Source organism: Xyrauchen texanus, chromosome 38 (assembly GCF_025860055.1).
Source record: "Xyrauchen texanus isolate HMW12.3.18 chromosome 38, RBS_HiC_50CHRs, whole genome shotgun sequence".
Lineage (NCBI taxonomy): Eukaryota > Metazoa > Chordata > Actinopteri > Cypriniformes > Catostomidae > Xyrauchen > Xyrauchen texanus.
In genome coordinates this window covers 18883234-18903551 of record NC_068313.1, presented here as the reverse complement: position 1 = coordinate 18903551, position 20318 = coordinate 18883234, and the positions used below count along the sequence as shown (strand labels likewise).

At 41.8% G+C, this 20318-nt stretch overlaps 1 protein-coding gene across 3 annotated transcripts in view; it reads left to right on the top strand.

Moving 5' to 3' along the window:
- Nucleotides 1-2218: 2218 nt before the first annotated feature.
- Nucleotides 2219-20318, top strand: part of LOC127632126 (alpha-2-macroglobulin) — a 33733-nt gene continuing 15633 nt past the window's right edge. Inside the window, exons 1-21 of one of the 3 annotated variants that reach the window (XM_052110642.1) lie at nucleotides 2219-2354; nucleotides 2531-2717; nucleotides 2972-3122; nucleotides 3250-3302; nucleotides 3558-3578; nucleotides 3710-3878; nucleotides 3972-4056; nucleotides 4892-5015; nucleotides 5123-5252; nucleotides 16421-16530; nucleotides 16804-16965; nucleotides 17224-17436; nucleotides 17553-17765; nucleotides 18146-18295; nucleotides 18392-18556; nucleotides 18795-18885; nucleotides 19006-19219; nucleotides 19354-19579; nucleotides 19656-19782; nucleotides 19914-20035; nucleotides 20228-20279. In XM_052110642.1, coding sequence (XP_051966602.1) covers nucleotides 2269-2354; nucleotides 2531-2717; nucleotides 2972-3122; nucleotides 3250-3302; nucleotides 3558-3578; nucleotides 3710-3878; nucleotides 3972-4056; nucleotides 4892-5015; nucleotides 5123-5252; nucleotides 16421-16530; nucleotides 16804-16965; nucleotides 17224-17436; nucleotides 17553-17765; nucleotides 18146-18295; nucleotides 18392-18556; nucleotides 18795-18885; nucleotides 19006-19219; nucleotides 19354-19579; nucleotides 19656-19782; nucleotides 19914-20035; nucleotides 20228-20279 — 2851 coding nt within the window. In that variant the 5' untranslated portion in view covers nucleotides 2219-2268. Of the gene's footprint in view, nucleotides 2355-2530; nucleotides 2718-2971; nucleotides 3123-3249; nucleotides 3303-3557; nucleotides 3579-3709; nucleotides 3879-3971; nucleotides 4057-4891; nucleotides 5016-5122; nucleotides 5253-7067; nucleotides 7156-7252; nucleotides 7408-13404; nucleotides 15615-16420; nucleotides 16531-16803; nucleotides 16966-17223; nucleotides 17437-17552; nucleotides 17766-18145; nucleotides 18296-18391; nucleotides 18557-18794; nucleotides 18886-19005; nucleotides 19220-19353; nucleotides 19580-19655; nucleotides 19783-19913; nucleotides 20036-20227; nucleotides 20280-20318 lie in introns of those variants that run through there. The other 2 variants (XM_052110644.1, XM_052110643.1) reach the window with 2 other exon arrangements.

Genomic DNA, 20318 nt, shown 5'->3' with positions numbered 1-20318 from the left:
GTGTTGAATGCTGAGCTGAAATCTATGAACAGCATTCGAACGTATGAGTCCTTATTGTCTAGGTGGGTGAGGGCCAGATGGAGGGTTGTGGTGATGGCATCGTCCGTTGAACGGTTTGAACGATACGCAAACTGCAGTGGGTCTAGTGAGGGGGCAGCTGGGTCTTAATCTGCCTCATGACGAGCCTCTCGAAGCACTTCATGATGATGGGTGTAAGTGCGACGGGACGGTAGTCGTTGAGGCAGGACACTGAAGACTTCTTTGGCATGGGGATGATGGTGGTGGCCTTGAAGCACGTTGGAACAACGGCGCTGCTCAGAGAGATGTTGAAGATGTTGGTAAGAACATCTGCTAGCTGGTCTGCACATCCTCTGAGCACTCTGCCAGGAATGTTGTCTGGTCCAGCAGCCTTCCGTGGGTTGACTCTACGTAGAGTTTTCCTCACATCTGCCGTGGTAAGACAGAGCACCTGGTCGTTGGGAGGAGGGGTGGACTTCCTCGCCATCACGCCGTTCTGCACTTCAAACCGAGCGTAGAAGTCGTTCAGCGCATCTGGAAGGGAGGCATCTTTGTCACAGGCAACTGATGTTGTCCTGTAGTTGGTGATGGCCTGGATGCCCTGCCACATGCGCCGCGTGTCACCGCTGTCCTGGAAGTGACTGTGGATTCTCTGGGCGTAGCGCGCTTTGCCTCTCTGATTGCCCGTGACAGTTTGGCCCTAGCTGTTCTTAGGGCTGCCTTATCGCCTGCTCTGAAGGCAGAGTCTCGGGACCTCAGCAGCGTGCGCACCTCCGCAGTCATCCACGGCTTCTGGTTGGAGCGTGTGGTGATGGTCTTGAGAAAGTGACATCATCAATGCACTTGCTGATGTAGCTGGTCACTGATGCTGTGTATTCCTCCAAGTTGGTAGAATCGCCATATGTTGCAGCCTCCCTGAACATGTGCCAGTCAGTACACTCAAAACAGTCCTGAAGAGCAGAGATGGCTCCTGCTGGCCAGGTTTTCACCTGCTTCTGAAGCGGTTTTGTGCGCCTGACTAGCCGGTCTGTATGCTGGAATTAACATAACAGAGATGTGGTCTGAGTAGCCGAGGTGGGGGCGGGGCTCCGCCCGCACGCGCCTGGGATGTTTGTGTAAACAAGATCAAGCTGCTCAGCCCTCTCGTTGCAAAGTCCACATACTGATGGAATTTAGGGAGCACTGTCTTGAGATTTGCATGGTTGAAATCTCCGCGACAATAAACAGTCCGTCGGGGTGAGCGCTCTGCAGTTCAGCTCATAGCCCCATACAGTTCACAGAGCGCTTCCTTAGCGTTAGCTTGGGGAATGTAAACTCGGTTATGCAAACAGTGGTGAATTCCCGTGGTAGATAAAAAGGTCTGCATCTAACAGTCACAAGCTCCAACAGCGATGAACAGTAACTAGAGACTAACATAGAGTTCTTGCACCATTCCGTGTTGATGTAAACACACAAGCCACCACCGCGAGTCTTACCGCGAGAGAGCTGTATTTCTGTCGGCACGAAACGAGGCGAGCCCGCCTAGCTGAATGGCGGCATCCGAACTCTGTCGCTGAGCCACGCCTCGCGTGAAAACAAAGACGCAGCAGTCTCTAAACTCACGCCGCGTAGCCTGCTGGAGTCGGATATAGTCCAGTTTATTGTCCAGGAGCAAACATTTGAGAGCAGGATAGACGGGAGAGCCGGCCGGCTAGGGTTTGTTTTTAGCCTAGCATGGACCCCGCCCTCTTTCGCGCTTCGCTTTCGCGACACCGCTTACGACGTCCTCTCCCCGCCACCGGCATCAGGCGACGCCGAGGGCTGGAGGCCTGGTCTCCGCAGCAAGCCGAGTACACGTAGCGCCTCCTGCAGGTCATCATGCAGCTTGGTTTTTGCATGATTCTTATATTTGAGTAGTGTCTGGCGATGGTAGACACGAACACTGGTTGCTCCGATGTCCATGTGTTGCAAAAGTCGGGCTTTTTTAACAAAAATAGCACCGTTGTGGATCCGGAGTGGCCGCTGCGTGCTACCGCGCCGCCATCTTGGATCTAAAGAATCCAAGATGGCGGCGCATACAGTGTATTTTATTACATTGTATGCAGTATAGTTCAAGCAGAAAAAACTTGCTGCACTGCACAGCCCCATCAAATTGAATAGTTAATCATCTCTGTGGTCATGTGTGCAGTCAAAAAAAAAAAAACATTTGTTAAGGAAAAGGTTTTTGCTTTGTTAGAGAATTCTTGTAAACAGATTTCATGACCCCATATCATGGCATTTTTCCCTGTGCTACTCAAAAGAGGAATATTGATAACATGTGTTATATTGCTTTGTATCCATCAAGGAGCTTCTAAGCCGTAAGTGTTAAAATATTTACATATCTTATATATTCTATTATGTCATTTCATTGGTGTTTAAAGATTGAATCTACTCATATATCAGAGTGACTTGACTAGTATATCATTATTTTGGCTATTGACTTGTTGTAGACACCTTGAAAAAGGAGGCAAGTAAAACCATATCTTTTTCACAGGTTGTTCATGGTGACATTTCCCGCAGTTATACATTCAAGCTCAGAGGCTAAATTATGTGTGAGCCTTCTAAAGCTGGATGAACCCCTGCAGCTTACCATTTATCTGGTTCATGGTATTTATAACCAGAAACGAACACTTTTTCAGGAGAACACTGGGAAGGAATTCCATCGCTGCCTTGAATTTCAGGCGTGTTAAGATCATTTTTATTTTGTTAGCTTGCATTTGTTTAAAAATCATGTCAATGAGCCTATCAAATAAATACTGTATTAGAATTTTTTGGGGAAAAATGTATATGCCCTATTTTTGCTTTTGAGCATCCTATGTGCATTCGATACCACATTTTTGTTTTTACAAATGCAATTACTTGTAATGTTTTCATGAAAAGATTTAGCTTTCTATAGATGATTTTGATTTGTAAAACAACTGCACGTGTTTAACAGGCTCCTAAGTCTGATTCAGTGCAAGAGATTCAAGTGGAAGCTCGAGGGGAAAAAACTCATCTGATTGAAAAGAGAGAAGTCAAATTCATTCTATTTAATCCAACGACAATAATTCGGACAGATAAACAAATCTACAATCCTGGACAAACAGGTAGTTGTGCTTTAAATTCAGCTTCAGTGTGTTCTAATCTCAGTGTCCAAATTTCTTAATTTTCTGTTGCTTTAACAAACTGCAGTTTAAGTTATCTTGTGTTTGATTGTCTTCCTACATTTTATAGTGCAATTCAGAATATTTACAATGGACCAGAACTTCAAACCAGTTGATATAATGGTAAGGTGTTATTTTTTCAATACATAAAATTGTAAATCTAATGCGCTACAGTTAGAAATATTGCACAGGGTAAAATTGTTGGCAAAGATGATGAGATCTTTGTACAGTGTTCAGTTGGCCATATAAATATTTACTCAAACATTACATCTCAAATGCTCTTTCAGACTTAGACCTCAAAGTAATCAGCCATGAAATGCAAATATTTCCCATCAGTGTTTACGATGTATTTTGAAATGATCTGCTTTCCATTCACAGTACAAAACCATAGCAGTACAGGTAAACTTGATAATTTCTTGTTTTTATTTATTTATTTATTTCAACTAGCCCTTTCACAGACATATTATTGTGCATCAGTATGCCAGTTGTTTTCATTTTATTTATCTTTCAATGACTCCTCATACAAACAGGACAATAGAGGGAACAGAATTAATCAGTGGGTTAATCCAACTTCTACACATGGAAAGATTTTGCAACTTTCTCATGTTCTGAATCCAGAGGCTCCTGTTGGAGTTTATGAGGTGTCTGTTGAGACTGACAAAGCAACAATTAAAGAACCGTTTCAAGTTCAAAAGTATGGTAAGCGAGTGCTTCTTTGTTGCTTTTATTAAAACCTTTTTCAAACATATTCAAGGTCTTGAATGCTTATAACAAACTTTCTCTGTGGTTCAGTTCTGCCAAAATTTGAAGTGATATTAGAGAAGCCAAAGATAGTGAGAGCAAATGAAGTCGAAGTAAAGCTGGGGGTGTGTGGAAGGTGAGTGAGTGAGTGATGTCACATTGCTTCCTATAGTAGTGTTGCTAGATTTTTGTAAGAGAAACAAGCAACCTGGTTTTGAAAAACAAGCCCAAAGTAAGCGATTCCCCTTCTGTCACTCACTTGACATTGTGTCGATGTAGTGACATGAGGGGTCACCCTTGGGAGCCCCAAAACAAAATGAAAAGGCCTAAATAAAAATAAACTGTACTGGTCAGACACTAGTGTCATATGGGAGCCAAGCACCAGCAAGTCTAAAAATGTGAATGTAATTTGGAAATAAGCCCTAACTAAAAAAACAAGCCCAGATTTGCTTTTGATAAGCAGATATGGCTACACTTTTTCCTTGTATCTATTAAATTTAAGCTATTATAAATTGGATTCATATTTTCAGAACTGAGGTTATTTTGTTTGATTTAAATATTGTTATATAATTATTTAATTAAATACATTTGTATTATTTAATTAATTTATTAAATAAGAAATCAAAATTTACATTCCACTTGCTAAAGAACTAAAAATAACTGAGAATCCATTTGAAGTTCTGTCATTTACTGATTTTCTTTGACTTATTGTTGATTTTATTTATTTATTAAAATAGCTCCTATACATTTGTATATATGGATATCTTTTGTTTGGATATTTGTTGTTGTTCCTCAATAAAAATAAATAAATAAATAAAAAACAGCCCAGGAAAGCACTAGAGGAAGGGAACACCTTAAGACCTGCACACACACACACACACACACACACACACACACACACACACACGCCATAATTTCTGTTATATATATATATATATATATATATATATATATATATATGTCTTTAACAGATACACCCATGGGCGGCCAGTTCCGGGTACCGCGAAGATCGGACTCTGCAATCCCAGACAATTTTATCCATATTATGTATCTACAATAGATTACCAGCCTTACTGTATTAATAAGTCAGCAGTGGTAAGAGTGTAACTAAATATTGAATGTATTTAACATGAACAATTATTAATTGATAATTCTGTTGGGATCTGACTGATCTAATTAGGAACAATTTTGTGTTTTCCTAGCTAAATGAGACAGGGTGTGTCTCTCGGGTCTTCCCAATATCAGGCTTTGTCAACAGACCAATGGGATATTTTGCATCATATCTCTTCCATTCTCTTCTATTCACTGCATCGATAACTGAGGAGGGGACAGGTGTGTAAACAAAACATATAATAAACAAAGAAGTCAATGTGATCACTCATCTTTCAATTCTAATAAATATTTTTCTGGAAATGGTTATTTTTAAAAAACACATAGTAGATTATATTTACACATATCCCCACACAGAATGAAACTGCAAAGGAAAGTACATTGAATTTGCAATCATGCTGGAACACTAATATATAGCCATTGTTCTTGTGCACAAGTAGTAGCTCCAGATCACTTTGTAAAAATGAATAATTACAACAAATGCAGCTCAGTTCTTTAGTGTTGGCATGGAGGTGGTTTATATTTGTGCTTAATTCATTAAGAGTGGCTGATCATCAAGTTTGGACGTGATGCTTGATGATGGATTCAAGGTAGTTGGGATCAGGCCAATGGCAGCAATGAAAGCCAGAAACAATTAATATTTTTAGAGCTAACAGAACTACACAGGTCATTGCCACTTACAGAACCATCACATGGCCAATTGCTGAAACTGTGTGAAGTATTTGATGTCTACATTTAATTTATTTCTGGTAACACTGCATTATGTTTCCAAACTATCCTTAAAATTAGATTTTAATTAATTCTGCTTTAATCTGTATGATTTGCATGCAAAATAGAAATTAAAGTGTAGAATTGAAACTTTGATATTAGAACCCGAATATTGTTTTAGAGGTATTCTTGAAGTATTCAGAAATATTGTTGTCCACCAATTGTTTAACAAGAATTCCCCGTCTGTCGCTCACTTCAACGTTGTGTCGAAGAAGAGACACTAGCGGTCTCTCTTGAGAGCCTCGCGCATCTCTGAACTTGAGAAAAGGCCAATAAGAAATTGGCAGACAGAATTTGCATGTCCTGCCCCCGACATACGGGTATGAAGGGAAGGAAATGCATCTGTCCATTCAGAAGTTTGGAGCCGACCGGTTGTGTGATCAGCGAGCTGCATTCACAAGACTGTTCACTTCATCTCTTGAAAGAGCGTATGCTGTTGGATCTATGGTGCATATCAGCGGCTTTCTCCTTCTCTGCACGGCAGTGCAGCTTTGCCCCTGGGTGCTTCGACAATGCTTTCATAAAAGAGAATATTTTCTTAAAGGTCCCCTGACATGCTTCTTTTTGTAGGCTTTGATATAGGCCTTAGTGGTCCCTAGTACTGTATCTGAAATCTCTTTTACAAAATTCAGCCTTGGTACAGAATTATAGCCACTACAAGCCAACCCATAATGAGCTTTCCTTCAGACGTGCCGTTTCGGTGTCTGTAGCTTTGAATGCTAATGAGGAGGCGAAAGGCGGGGCAAGGTGTAGTGTGGGTGTGGTCTTGACCAGCTTGCGGCAACGGTACCATGCATGTTTACATTGGATATATTGCAATGGCACTTAGACACACAGTCGTTCAAGCGTTTCAGTTTGACCCAGAGTCTGATCCGGATGGAGAAGCAACGGATGAAGAAGTTGCAACTCAGCGGCTCCAGCAGGACATCTCCGAATGGTTAGTTTAAAATATTATGTCTGGATATTGTACTATATTCGGTTGTTTTACGTAGGCTATGCGGTTACAGTTATTATCACGTAGCTAACGCTAGTATATACAGCTAACGCTGTATTAGCATCTATATCAGTAATATTTCTAGTTTAGAGAAGACTGTAATGTAGCTTATTTTTTAATGACAAAGTACTCCATGTCCCTGTATACTAAAGTCATATTACACATAACCAATGATTTACTCAAGAGTTAACTCTACTCAACACCTGCATGTATATATATATATATATATATATATATATATATATATATATATATATATATATATGCATTATTACATTTACCATTTTGTATAGGTGCCATTATGGAAAATGTGCTACCATGCCAACAGAAGCTGAGAATATTTGCTGCTTGGAGATACCTCAGGTAGCATTATCACCACTAAGTTGGAAACTACTTTGTCTCTTCATTTGACAACTAACTGTGCATAAAAATTACACTTACATTTTATAATTCTAATTAGGTTACTAGAAGACTACGGGAGGTCGAAGAACAGCTCACATGTATGGTTGACCATCCTGGATTGGAGCCTGTCTGCCTCAATGTCTACTCTCTGCAGAATGCTGGCCAAATATACAGAGCTGACTATGGTCCTCTACGTTTGAGAGGAATACACCAGTAAGTTGTGCTTTGTTACATAAGTTAATAAAATAATAAATAAAGTCCTGTCTTGAGTCTTGACTTTTTATTCCACCTAAAAACATTGTGCCTAATTTTCATTCTATAGTATAGACAGTGTCAAGATTTAATTACATCAGAGGGAAGATAAACTATAAAAATGTTTTACAAAAAACAAGCATTGAAGATGCAAACATAAACTTAATAATACAAACAATGATAAATATCAATTATGTTCAGTCACTACAAGTATCTCTCCTATTGTTCATTTGTGAGCTGGTGCTGGGGCCTCCTGGGACGCAGAATTCGGGTCATTATTCCAGCTTGTGTGGTCCTGCGCATCCGCTCAGTGTTTCCTGATGAGGAAGGCCACTACGTTGGGTTTAAACTGCCCCCCGTTTGAACCTTGACACAAAGCTGGCAATGACCTCCTCCTTGTCTGGCTTTTCATACTGCGCTGATAGGTTCTCTGGGACAGGCATGGCCAACAGCGCATCATTGTATGGTGTAGGGTTGATAAAGACTTCTTCAGAAATTAGGTCCATCATGTCAGCAACATAACCTTGTATCATAAAACACAAGCACAAACATTATTTTTGTGTTTACCTGGTTGCGTTTTGCTTTTATGTTTTTTTTGTATTTAATTTATGTATTACAAATACATTAGAGAATTCCAAAATATGTGTTGTTTGAATTGATTTTAAGCCTTACCAAAGGTCGGCTTTGTCTTTTTAGGTTTAGCTCTGCACTCTCCCTTCCTACCCTTTGGAAATGAGAGTTTGAAGATAGGTACACCTTCCTGCGTTTCTGCCTGTGGTCGGTCTGCATTTTCATTATAATGCATAGCAGCCAGGTAGAGCCTGGAAATACAAGACAAAACGTGTTAATATTAACAATACTTATGGTTATTGTAGCATAACATATCTCAGTAAACAAACTTTCTTTTACCTGCACAGCATTCCAATAAAGGAAAAGACAACATTTTTGGGAGCAAAACGAAGGATGACGGCATGGAAAGCCTCCAACGATGAAGTTTGGTGGTGGGGGCTCAGTTTTGCAACATCCTTCAGCATTCTTTTGTTTGTTAGCAACTTCTCTAACTTGTTGAAAGCTTGAGAATCTGCAGACAATAACAAATATATTAGAAAACAATACAGTACAGAATATTACAACGATGATCTCTGGTAAATTTCTGAAAATGACTACATAACTATGTGTAGTTGTCCGTTTACTGTTTTGACATTTAGCCTGTATATTGATGAAATACCTGCTTTGAGCCATTTACTCTTGTCAGTTGTCTTACGGATTCCATGCTCACACTCAGGGTAAAGAGGATCCTCATGTGTATGGATATCTTGAACATGGTTCAGGATTGCGTTCCACTTTGCAATTCTCTCTGGCTCGGACGTTGATCCAGCTGCAGTCCAGTATATGTGATTGTTGATGCTTTTCATCCACTTTTTGAGTATCTCACAGTCTTTCTGCTTACTCTAATTGTCTAATTGCTTCCAGTTTCTTTGAAAGTCCTTCAATGAAAACACAAATTCCACTTAATTGAGATACTCATGAACTAAGTGATTACTCTATTATAGTGTTTCATAATCAATTTCAAAGCATTTCAAAACATTTGATAACATTTACTCATAGGGTCTCAGTTTCAAAGTAAGGACAAGTCTTTTCACAAAATGTTTTAGTACAGTTTCAAAAACATATAACATTGGGACCTTCTCAATAAAAAGATATCACTAACAATTAAAAGAATGGAAAAGGCTGGAGCAAAACTGATAGATTTTGTATGATATAATGGACTATGGACATCAAGCAGCTCCATATATGCACTGACAAAATACCTTTTGCCATGTGCCAGACATCATAGTAATGGGTTACGTTTCTCTCCCTGAGCAGTTCATCAAGGTCTAGACGAAATTATAAAATATTAGATAATTTATTTATTTACATATTTTATATTTCATATATCTTAAAAGTTCTTTGAATCAGAATCAGAATGAGCTTCATTAGCCAAGTGTGTGCAGATAGCATGGGGAAAAAACTGTTTTTTTGTGCCTAACGTTAGATGTTCTAGTACGCAGAGATCTGAAATGTCTGTAATTTTGTAAACATATCACCAACAGGAGAACGGATATCCAAATAACAAAGAAGTGTACAACACTTGCGTTACAGTGTGTGTATTCACACATATACCTGATGCTATCTACCTTTACATTAGCGACAGTAACTCGGCTGTTAGCTGCATAGCTAATGTTACAGCCACATTCTACGTGTAACAAGCTAGGTAACCATAAATAGTAAAGCAACACAATTATATATAATTAGTTGACTTACTTGTCCGAGGTTTGTAGGTGAGCCAAAGAGAGTTGGTACTGATCCAGACTTCAGTTTCAGACGTTCAGCATGCCAAGTTCTGAACTGACCCATGTTTTGAAAACAGTCGTCTGTGAAATGTTTGGCGCAGACATACAAAAATTTGGTGTGTTGTGTCGGTGCATTCCCAGAGTAGATGAAATGTATCCATTGATCCTTCTGGGGACTGGATGAAGGAAGTAAAAAAGACTTCTGTGATCATTTGTGCATTCAATTATTGAGCAACTTTTGTGCATCGATCGGTCACACGCCATGATATCTCTCGAGGATAAACTAAAATCGCGCGCGTTCGTACTTCCTAGCTCGTTTTCTCATGGGCGGGTCAAATTCTCTGGGCGGGCAAAGCAGAGAAGGGGGCGGTAACTTTCCCCTATATGACGTCATATAGGGGAGATTCAAGATCAGCCCATCTGAGATCTCATTTTCTCACAGACAGAGAAAGATAGCCAAAACTCGGTTTACACCGACTGAAATTTCTAGACACGAGGGGACCAAATACAGGCTAGGGGAACTAATATTAATGTTAAAAAACCTCAGAAAGTGAAAATTTCATGTCAGGGGACCTTTAAGAGTTTATTTCTCTAAAAGAGCAATACACAGCTGGCATTGAACGTCCTTTTCAGGACGCGTCTTTATAAAGATGCCCTTCCGCCCCTGTGTAGTTCCTGGATGCAGTCGAGTTCTCTCCGCTTCTGACGGTCACAGGCGCTGCCTCGTGTGTCTGGGCCGCGATCACACTGAAGCAGCGTTTGTGGATGGTTCATGTTCTCACTGCGAGAACCTTACCATGGCAACGTTCCTAAAAAGGAATGCCACTCCAGCCCCCCCCACGTCGCTCCTTCTTCCCACGTGATTGAGGACAACCCGGCTGGTGATGGAGGCGATTTGGGGATGGCAGCGGGCTCGGTTTCACCGGGTACATTCCCACGAACCACCTGCCCCCCGACCTGCTCGTTGACTTCAGCAAGGGCTCGGGGTGACAGCGGCTTGCCTCACGGCCAGTCTGCTTATCCCCTTGAGCTGGATGATGAGCTCACCGCTGCATCGGAGAGTGTTCTGGCGTCTGACGAGGAACCCTCCATCCTCCCCACAGCCTTCACGGCTGGATTGGTTCCTCGGGTCTGGGCGCCACTCTCAGCCACGCCTGGACACCGGTTCCATTCTTCCCGGAGGTGCATGATGAGCTGACGAGGTCGTGGAGGGCACCTTTTACTGCCCGCAACCGACCTCCTCACTCATCATCTCTCACAATCCTCGATGACAGAGCGGCCCACGGGTACTCGCGATCCACTTGTGTCCCGAGAACGCCGCCAAATGGCGTGATCGCCCGGTGCTCCCCTCCAAGGCCTGTTGGATGACGTCACACTGACCTCCAAAGCCTACAGTGCCGCCGGACAGGCCACTTCCACATTGCATGCCATGGCCTTCCTGCAAGTCCACTAGGCCAAGGCACTTAAAGATCTGCACTTGGGTAGTCCTGACCCCGACATGTTGCAAGAACTGAACTCAGTGACTGACCTAGCCCTCAGCCTGTCCCTCCAGCCGAGATGAAGAAGGGTTTCTCCAGCTCGTACTTCATCGTACCCAAGAAAGGCGGCGGCTTACGAACGATCTTGGACTTGCGAGTTTTCAACCGGGCCTTACACAAACTCCTGTTCAAAATGCTCATGCAAAGACACATCTTAACCCTCTGGGGTCTGAGGGTGTTTTGGGCCCTGGAGAAGTTTTGACATGCCTTGACATTTGTGCTTTTTTCAGTTGCTTAAAAACACATTAATGGCTAAAGTCTGATAACACTGTATTCAGCATAAACTGGGCTACAATAATATGTGTGCAACATGTGTGGACATGTTTGTATTTTTGAGAAAATAATGTTTATGCATGGTTTTTGAAAAAACAAAATTTTTAAGTCATTGAAATAAGGCCATATAACACATACTAAACATTTGTCCACAAGCCTTTTGAGAACTGCATCTTGTAGCCTAGAGTTTTTGCTACAAAATTATGTGAAAACCATCCTGATCACTCATTCATACAAAACAATATAGTAATTGAAGTTTTGTAAGACACTTTTAGTGTTAGAAATGTCATATGCCAGGAGGCGTATTGATTGTAATTCACAGCTGAGGAGACAAAAGACCCCTCCCCTGGGTCTATCAATGAGGAATGTGACAGAAAGAAAATTAATGTGAGGAGACTTAATGATCAAAATCAAGTTTTAAGAATTAATCTGACTATACATTTCCTTTACATTTTTAGACCTACACTACCGTTTAAATGAAGTCTCTTCTCACCAAGGCTGCATTTATTTGATACAGTAAAATTTGATACAGTAAAAACAGTGATATCTATGAAAAAAGGCCAATGAGAAGTTGGCAGACAGTATTTGCATACCCTGCCCCCGGACATATGGGTATAAAGGCGAGGAAATACGTCGAGTTCATTCAGAAATTTTCTTCGGAGCCGATGGTCGTGTATACAGTCAGCTGCGAGTTACACACCCGTTCCTGTTCCTATGGCGCACTACAGCGGCTTTCTCCTTCTTTGCACAGCAGTGCAGTTTGCCCCTGGGTGCTTCGACAGGGCAGATAAAATAGTTATTTTCTCTAAAAGAGCAAATACACAGCTGGCGTTGAACGTCCTTTTCAGGACGCGTCTTTTTAAAGACGTGTTTCAGCCTCTGTGTAGTTTCTGGATGCGGTTGATTTCTTCCCACCTCTGACGGTCATAAAAGCTGCCTTGTGTGCCTGGGCTGCGATTACAAGCAGGCAGCGTTTTATGAATGGTCTATGTTCTCAGTGCGAGAACATAGCCATGACAGCATTGTGGTCTTTTGTCATGAGAGAAAGCCACTTCAGCCGCCCCTCGCGCCTCGTCTCCTTCCTACGGGATTGGGGCAGGCGCCGCAGGCGATGAAGGCGATTTGGGGACAATGACGGGCTCTGTTCGTCAGGTAAATCCCCTCGAACCACCTGCCTCCCCGGCACGCTTGCTTGCTTCCGTCCGAGCTCAGGATGAGTGTGGCCCACTTCACGGCCGGCCGGTCCCTTGAGCTCCCGGAATTGGACGACGACATTTCCGCTGCATCGGAGAGCGTTACAGCGGCGTCTGATGCTGATGACTCGTCTGGGCCGTCATCTTCGGGTCTGCACGCCCAGTCTGAGCCTGACGCACAGAGGTCCGTTATGCTTACCCGGGTACCGCGAGCGTGAGGCTGGACCGGAAAACCCTGTCCGCCCCCCCCACCCCACAGCTACTTGATTGGTTCCACGGGCATGTGTCTCTGTCCCCTCGCGTCTTCACGAAAGTCGCAGAGGCAGCTCTTGCCCCACTCCGAGAAGCCGGCATTCGCATACTCAATTACCTCGATGATTGGCTCATTCTGGCCCAATCATGAGAGTTACTATGCGCTCACAGAGACCAGGTGCTCAGGCACCTCAGCCGCCTGGGGCTTCAGGTCAACTGGGAAAAGAGCAAGCTCACCCCGGTTCAGGGTATCTCTTTTCTCGGGATGGAGTTAGGCTCAGTCTCAATGTCAGCACGTCTCAACAATGAGATGCAGTCAGTGCTGAGATGCCTCACCAGTTTCAGGCCAGGCACAACGGTCCCTTTTTATAACTCTTCCAGAGGCTCCTGGGGCATATGGCATCCTCCGCGGTGGTTGCGCCACTGGGGTTGATGCATATGAGACAAGCACCGTGTGACGATCACCGCCGCCAGACATTCAAACCCTGGATAGACCTCTGCTTTCTACGGGCAGGAGTACCCTTGCAGCAGGTGTCCCACGCGTCTTGGTCACGACTGACACCTCCAGATTGGATTGGGGCGGCGTGTGCAACGGGCACACAGCTGCGGGCCATTGGAGAGGGGCCCCGCTGCGCTGGCATATCAATTGCCTTGAGTTGCTGACTGTTTTCTTTGCTCTGTAGAAGTTCCTGCTGTTAGTTAATGACAAACATGTCCTAGACAGGTCAGACAGAACCATCATGGTAGCGTACGTAAATCGTCAAGGCGACGTACGCTCCACATCAGACTCACATCCCCGTCAACCTCAATGTGGTAGCGGACGTGCTGTCACGAGAGTGGAGGCTTCACCCCCAGTCGATCCAGCTGATTTGGGTAAGGTTCGGCAAGGCCAAGGTAGACCTGTTTGCCTCCCGAGAAACCTCCCACTGCCCGCTCTGGTATGCCCAAACAGAGGCTCCCCTCGGGGCAGACGCACTGGCACACAGCTGGCCTGCGGGGCTGCGCAAGTACGCATTTCCCCCAGTGAGCCTTCTAATCACTCTTGAAGAAATATTAGAATGTGCCAAGCGCCCTTTCCCTCGTCCGAGGTAAAATTGTGCGCTTTTTCTCCCAGGAGATACCACTCTTCGGATCACTGGATGATTCCTCCCTAGCCCTTGTCGGTCCGCAGTTCAGCGGAGGAACTCGCAGACCCAATCCACTGCAGGTACTTAATCTACCCTGTACTGGAAAAGGTGCTCCACAGGGCAGGACTCCTACGTGGACTCCCCCTGTGTGTATTATCCACGTTACGGTCATCTTACAAGTGGACCCGCGTCTCCCTTAGGCAGTCCCAGCTGCCCTCCGGTCGCTGTGGTCATTGGCAGCATAAACACTAGTTAAAATATCATCTAAACATTCATATTCTTTTTGTATCATATTACATATCATATTTATATCATACAGCATAAAATTTAAATACCTGCTTTAGCCGAAACAGCAATTAAATGTAACGAAAACTTGCTTATTAGGACATATTTCAAATTTCAATACTCTGAATCCTGGCTGGCAAGTCTGGAAACAGTCCCACTAGTAAAATATGTACATGTTTATATAAAATAGCATGTCAACTAATTAAAATTAAATGACTTATATAAAATGACAAAATTGTATCCTCGGCTGGATCAAAGCTGGATTTTTAAGCTTTCTTTAGACATGTTTCATGTTTGTCTGATAAGTATTCGTGGAGTTTCAGTTCATTTTTGTGACATGTTTCAGATATATGCTTGTGAACCCAGAGACTGCTTACAGCTCACCCTTTTTATTTTCTTTATTTTACAAAAGCACAAGGTTTTGTTGTTATTGTGAGTGTACACAAATAAAGGTAGACCCTTTATAGTGTCTAATGATGTCTTACACTTATCTGAATGCCCAAAAATGACAGACAAATTTATGTTGTTTCTGCTGTAATGACAAAAAGATCCAGCAGGATGCGCCGGCGCAGCCATCGACCCCAGAGGGTTAACTTGCATCCATCATCAAGATTGGTTCACAGCAGTAGACCTGAAGGACGCGTACTTCCACGTCTCTTGCCTCGACATTGACCCTTTCTACGGTTCGCGTTCGACGGCCAGGCTCAATGGTAGCGCACCTCACCAACGAGTGCGCGCAATCGGTGCTGAAATGCCTCACCTTATTCAAGCCAGGCACAGCGCTTCCTCTAAAACATTTCCAGAAGCTCCTGGGGCATATGGTGTCCTCCGCGGTGGTCGCACCGCTGGGGTTGATGCATATGAGACCGCTTCAGCACTGGCTCCAGACTCGAGTCCCGAGATGGGCATGGTGCCGCGGCACACACCGTGTGTTTATCATCCCTGTTTGCCACCAGACCTTCAAACCCTGGACAGACGTCTGTTTTCTACGGACTGGAGTCCCCTTACAGCAGGTGTCCCGATGTGTTCTGGTCACTACAGATGCCTCCAAACAGGGTTGGGACGCCGTGTGCAATGAGCATGCAGGCAACTTTATGCCCTGAAGTGGCGCTTGTTCGCGAATTGGTGTTCTTCCCAGTCCGAAGACCTGCAGAGGTGCGCAGTAGGGTCAGTGCTTTCATTCCTGCAGGACGCACCTGCCTGCCCGCACCTGCATCAGCAGCGTGCGTACACGGTTCAGCGCATGGCGTTATTATATATGCACCCCTAGTGTCGCTTCTTCTACACAACGTCGAAGTGACAGACGGGGAACGTCTAGGTTACTATTGTAACCTCCGTTCCCTGATGGAGGGAACGAGACGTTGTGTCCTCCCGGGCCACTGTTACGGCCAAACCTCATTCTCGGCTCCTCAGGGCAAAATTCTGAATGGACAGATGCATTTCCCTCCCTTTATACCCGTATGTCCAGGGGCGGGACATGCAAATTCTGTCTGCCAATTTCTCATTGGCCTTTCTCAAGTTCAGAGATGTGCGAGGCCCTCAAGAGAGATCCCTAGTGTTGCTTCTTCGACACAATGTCTCGTTCCATCCATCAGGGAACAGAGGTTACAATAGTAACATAGACGTTTTCAATATGAACAAAATGTTTGTTTGTTTTCCAATTCGATGATGCATCTCTATAATACACTCTCCAGTTTTTATTCAGCACCAATTTTATAATATGTTTTATTTGTAGAAAAGTAGCAAAAAATATATAATTAAATAGCTACATTGCTAGTGTTATTATGACATTAAAATATCTTACTCATATTTAGCATAATCTGGTTGCACTGCTACCATATTAAACAGTTGGAATTACTTCAAGACTAGATCAAATGTAGAGCATTGGAAAGATAAAGAAGTTAATTCTGAGTATATAATAGTTTTCAATGTGCTTTGATAAAAATGTCACCATTTCTTTATATATTCTCCAGATATCTCAATGCAAAGAAGTGACATTATGCCATTGTCTTATTCAATTGGTAAGATCACATTTGTTGATCTACCAGAATACTTTGAAGATGCATCAGTCATAGAGGGAAAGGTACCAAATTTGCATTACATTTTTTGTTTATTATTTTAATTTTAATTTATTTATTTTTTGGAGGGAGCCATCTGTTATCCTAATATTAATATTATTTTATAAATTAAATATAATTAAAAATATATATTTTTAGTTGGATAAGGTGCCATGAAATCAGCAACAATATGGAGTCAGTTGTTTCTGAATATTTTGACTATCGTCATGTACAATGTATTTTTACTTTTATTATTATTTCAGTCATCTTGGTTGATTTCATCCTTGTTTATCCATCAGGTTAAAGCTGAGTTCTCAAATGGGACCCCAGTTCCTAACTTGAGGGTTTTTGTTTATGATCAGAGTGCTTCTTACATTAAACCCCTTGAGCTCACCACAGACAATAATGGGCTTGCCACCTTTAATATATCCATACCAAAAAGGACCTCTGTTTCCCTATTGGTGAGTTTTTCATTTGTGTATGTTAGTTACAATAGCATACTTTCTAAACAAAGCAACTTTAGACTAATTTAAAGACTGTACTCCTGGAATAAGTGCACTGCTCAAGATTGTAATGTTATGATTGATCAGTTAGTTGATGTCAGGAACTGTTGACCCTGCAAGCTGCACTCAAATTCTTAAGTATAAGACTAAGCATGTCTGTATACATTTTTATCAATTGCAGTGGGCTTCTCTGATCTGTGTATTGCTCCTAACTAGGCAGCTGTTTCTGAAGGCAATCAGTTTGGCCCACAGTTCATTTTTGAAAGTTCACACAAATTTATGCTTCTCAAACCCACAACCAAAACAAGTCAACTGACAATAAAGACGCTACAGGAACCATTGAAGTGTGAGGTGACGATTCCAATATCCGTGCAGTACACTATTGCTGGAGAGAAAACTGAAAGTTACTCTGTTACCATGCTCTACCTGGTGGGTACAGGGACAATGCAAAAAACGTATAAGTTATCAATGCAGCATATTATTTTGTCATAATACTTTTTCATTCACAACTGTTATTTTCAAGTTGTTATATTTATTCTTGTCAGGTTGTATCTAAAGGAGAAATAATTCTTCAGGGGTTTAAGAACATTGAAGTCAAAGGCTCTGATGGGATATTGGAGGGAGAAGTTCTATTCAGGGTGCATGTTCATGTCAAGATGTCTCCGTCTATGCAGTTCCTTGCCTACTGTGTGCTGCCCAGTGAGATTGTACTGGCTGCTTCCAGAGCATTTCAAGTTGAAAAATGCCTTGAAAGCAAGGTGTGTCAAACAAGTCCATAACAAATGGTGGTAATTGTTATGAAATTTGGTAATTTAGTTGGACAAAACAAACATTAAAGGAAAATTGGGTTCAACGTAAGTCAAGCTCAATCAACAGCACTTGTGACAAAATATTGATTTCTACTAAACAAAATTTAGACTCGTCCCTCCTTTAATTAAAATAAAGCAAAAATTGCAGTTACAGTATGGCACTTACACTAAAATCATGTTAACATGTATAATGTGTATGTCTTGTGTCTATACTTTTAAAACGATGTGTATTTTAGCAATTATAGACTGGTCCAGTTCACTTCCATTGTAAGTGCCGTACTTTAACCATTTTATATATATATAAATATATATTGTTTCTTGTGCTGCAGGTGTCCCTGCAGTTCTCTCCTGCTACTGCAGTACCAGGTGAAGAAAACACTCTTCAGCTTTCAGCAGAACCAGGTTCACTGTGTGGCCTCAGTGCTGTAGATCAAAGTGTACTGATAATGGAGAAACATAAACGTCTGAACATGGACAATGTAATCTTCTAGTATTCAGACCTGTCATAAGGCAGCAAAATTACAAATTGAAGATGCATATATACTTAAACTAAATTCATATTTTTCTTTCTGTAGGTCTTCATCTTTTTACCACGTCTACATCTTTCGTATTACATAGAAGATCCAATCGAATGCCTTGATGTTAGATACAGAAGAAGTATTGCTATGGGCTACACTTATCCTCAGTCCTTCCCTTACCCTTCACAGAATACAGAATACGCTGTCTATGAGTTATTTAGGGTAAGTATTTAAGAACTTTTTGTATGAGGTATGTGTTTGTGTGGTATTTGAGAATCCTATCATGAGTAACGTTTTGGTACAAAAAATGCTGGTCATCTGAACAAGGAATTCTGTCAATTTTTTTTATTATTTTGTATTTCTGGCTGAAATATTATGAATGCTATGAACTTAAAGCTTTGCTTTGTATTAGAAAAGTTCTAAAAACACTTTTGTTTATTTGCATTTCTCATCTGATAAGAACATGGGATTGAAGGTGGCAACAAATTTGATTCTTAGAACACCGACTTGTGTTAAATTCAGAGATGTGTTATATCAAAGAGTATATGGTGGTAAGATGTCTATTTACCATTATCCTTATGTATATTTTCCATGGATATTATATAAAATAAAATGTGATGTTAAATATTTTGTTGAAATTCAGACTATGACTCTATGAATGTTTCTCCCAGGCGTTCTTGGTGGTGAAGTATATGCAGGTGGTCAAGGAATTGGTCATTATGTACCTGGAGTTGCAGCAGCAGGTGTATTAGTAGGAGGTGGACTACCAGGAACTGGATTAGCATCAAATGTAGGAACAGGAGTTCGAGGAGCAGGAGTACTAACTGAAGAAACAATTCGCACATATTTCCCAGAAACTTGGATTTGGGAACTTGTTGAGGTTGGGTGAGTGGTTGGTGGGTGGGTTGAAAAGTGTGAAGCTGCTACTTAAAGTCTTTGCACTTAAAGTTAGGAAATATTGATTGGCACTAGAGTCTAACTCTTGTGCCAGATGTCATGTTCATGATTTTTCTTTACAGAGACTCTGGATCGACACAAGTTCCTGTTAAGGTTCCTGACACCATCACCACTTGGGAGACGGAGGCTTTCTGTTTGTCCTCCAAAGGTCTGGGTCTGGCTCCTCCTGCTCAGCTCACAGTTTTCCAGCCCTTCTTCCTGGAGCTCTCTCTGCCTTACTCCATCATCCGTGGGGAGATATTTGAGCTGAAGGCCACTGTCTTCAACTATCTGCCCAAGTGTATCATGGTGAGATTGCCAAAACAGTCTTATCAAACTTCTATAATTTCAAATATGAAACTAATCATCTGTCTTTCCTTGACAGGTTAAAGTAACTCCAGCTCATTCTTCAGACTACACTCTTAAAGCCTCCTCTGATGATCAGTATTCATCCTGTTTATGTGCTAATGGAAGAAAAACCTTTAAATGGATTCTCACTCCTTCTGTTCTGGGTGTGTTTTAGAATCACTCATTTGAATCAGTGTCTTAAGAATCTGAATCGATGTCCTGTTTCTGTTGATTCACAATATTTGTATCTATTCAGTGGTGATAAATTCTTCTCCATACATTTCTATTTTTAAAGGAGTCTTTAATATTACGGTCAGTGCAGAGGCAGAGCAGTCCCAAACTATGTGTGATAATGAGATTGTAAGCGTGCCAGAGAGAGGACGCATTGACACAGTCACAAAAAGCTTACGTGTAAATGTGAGTAAAATGTATTATACAGTAACACCTATTTACTAATCATTATTTATCATAATATACTGAATAAATTGAAGCAAAATTATTTTTAAAAAAATTACTATACCTTTAAATATTACATTGCAATCAAAGATTTATGCTGAAGCTAAGAACATAAAGCCTTGAATTCTGCTAACATTAATATGTGTTTCTCAGGCTGAAGGAATTGAAAAAACTCACAGTCATAGCTGGTTGATTTGCCCAAAGGGTAAGTGCTGTGTACTTTTAAGCTATTTTTTTTTTAAAT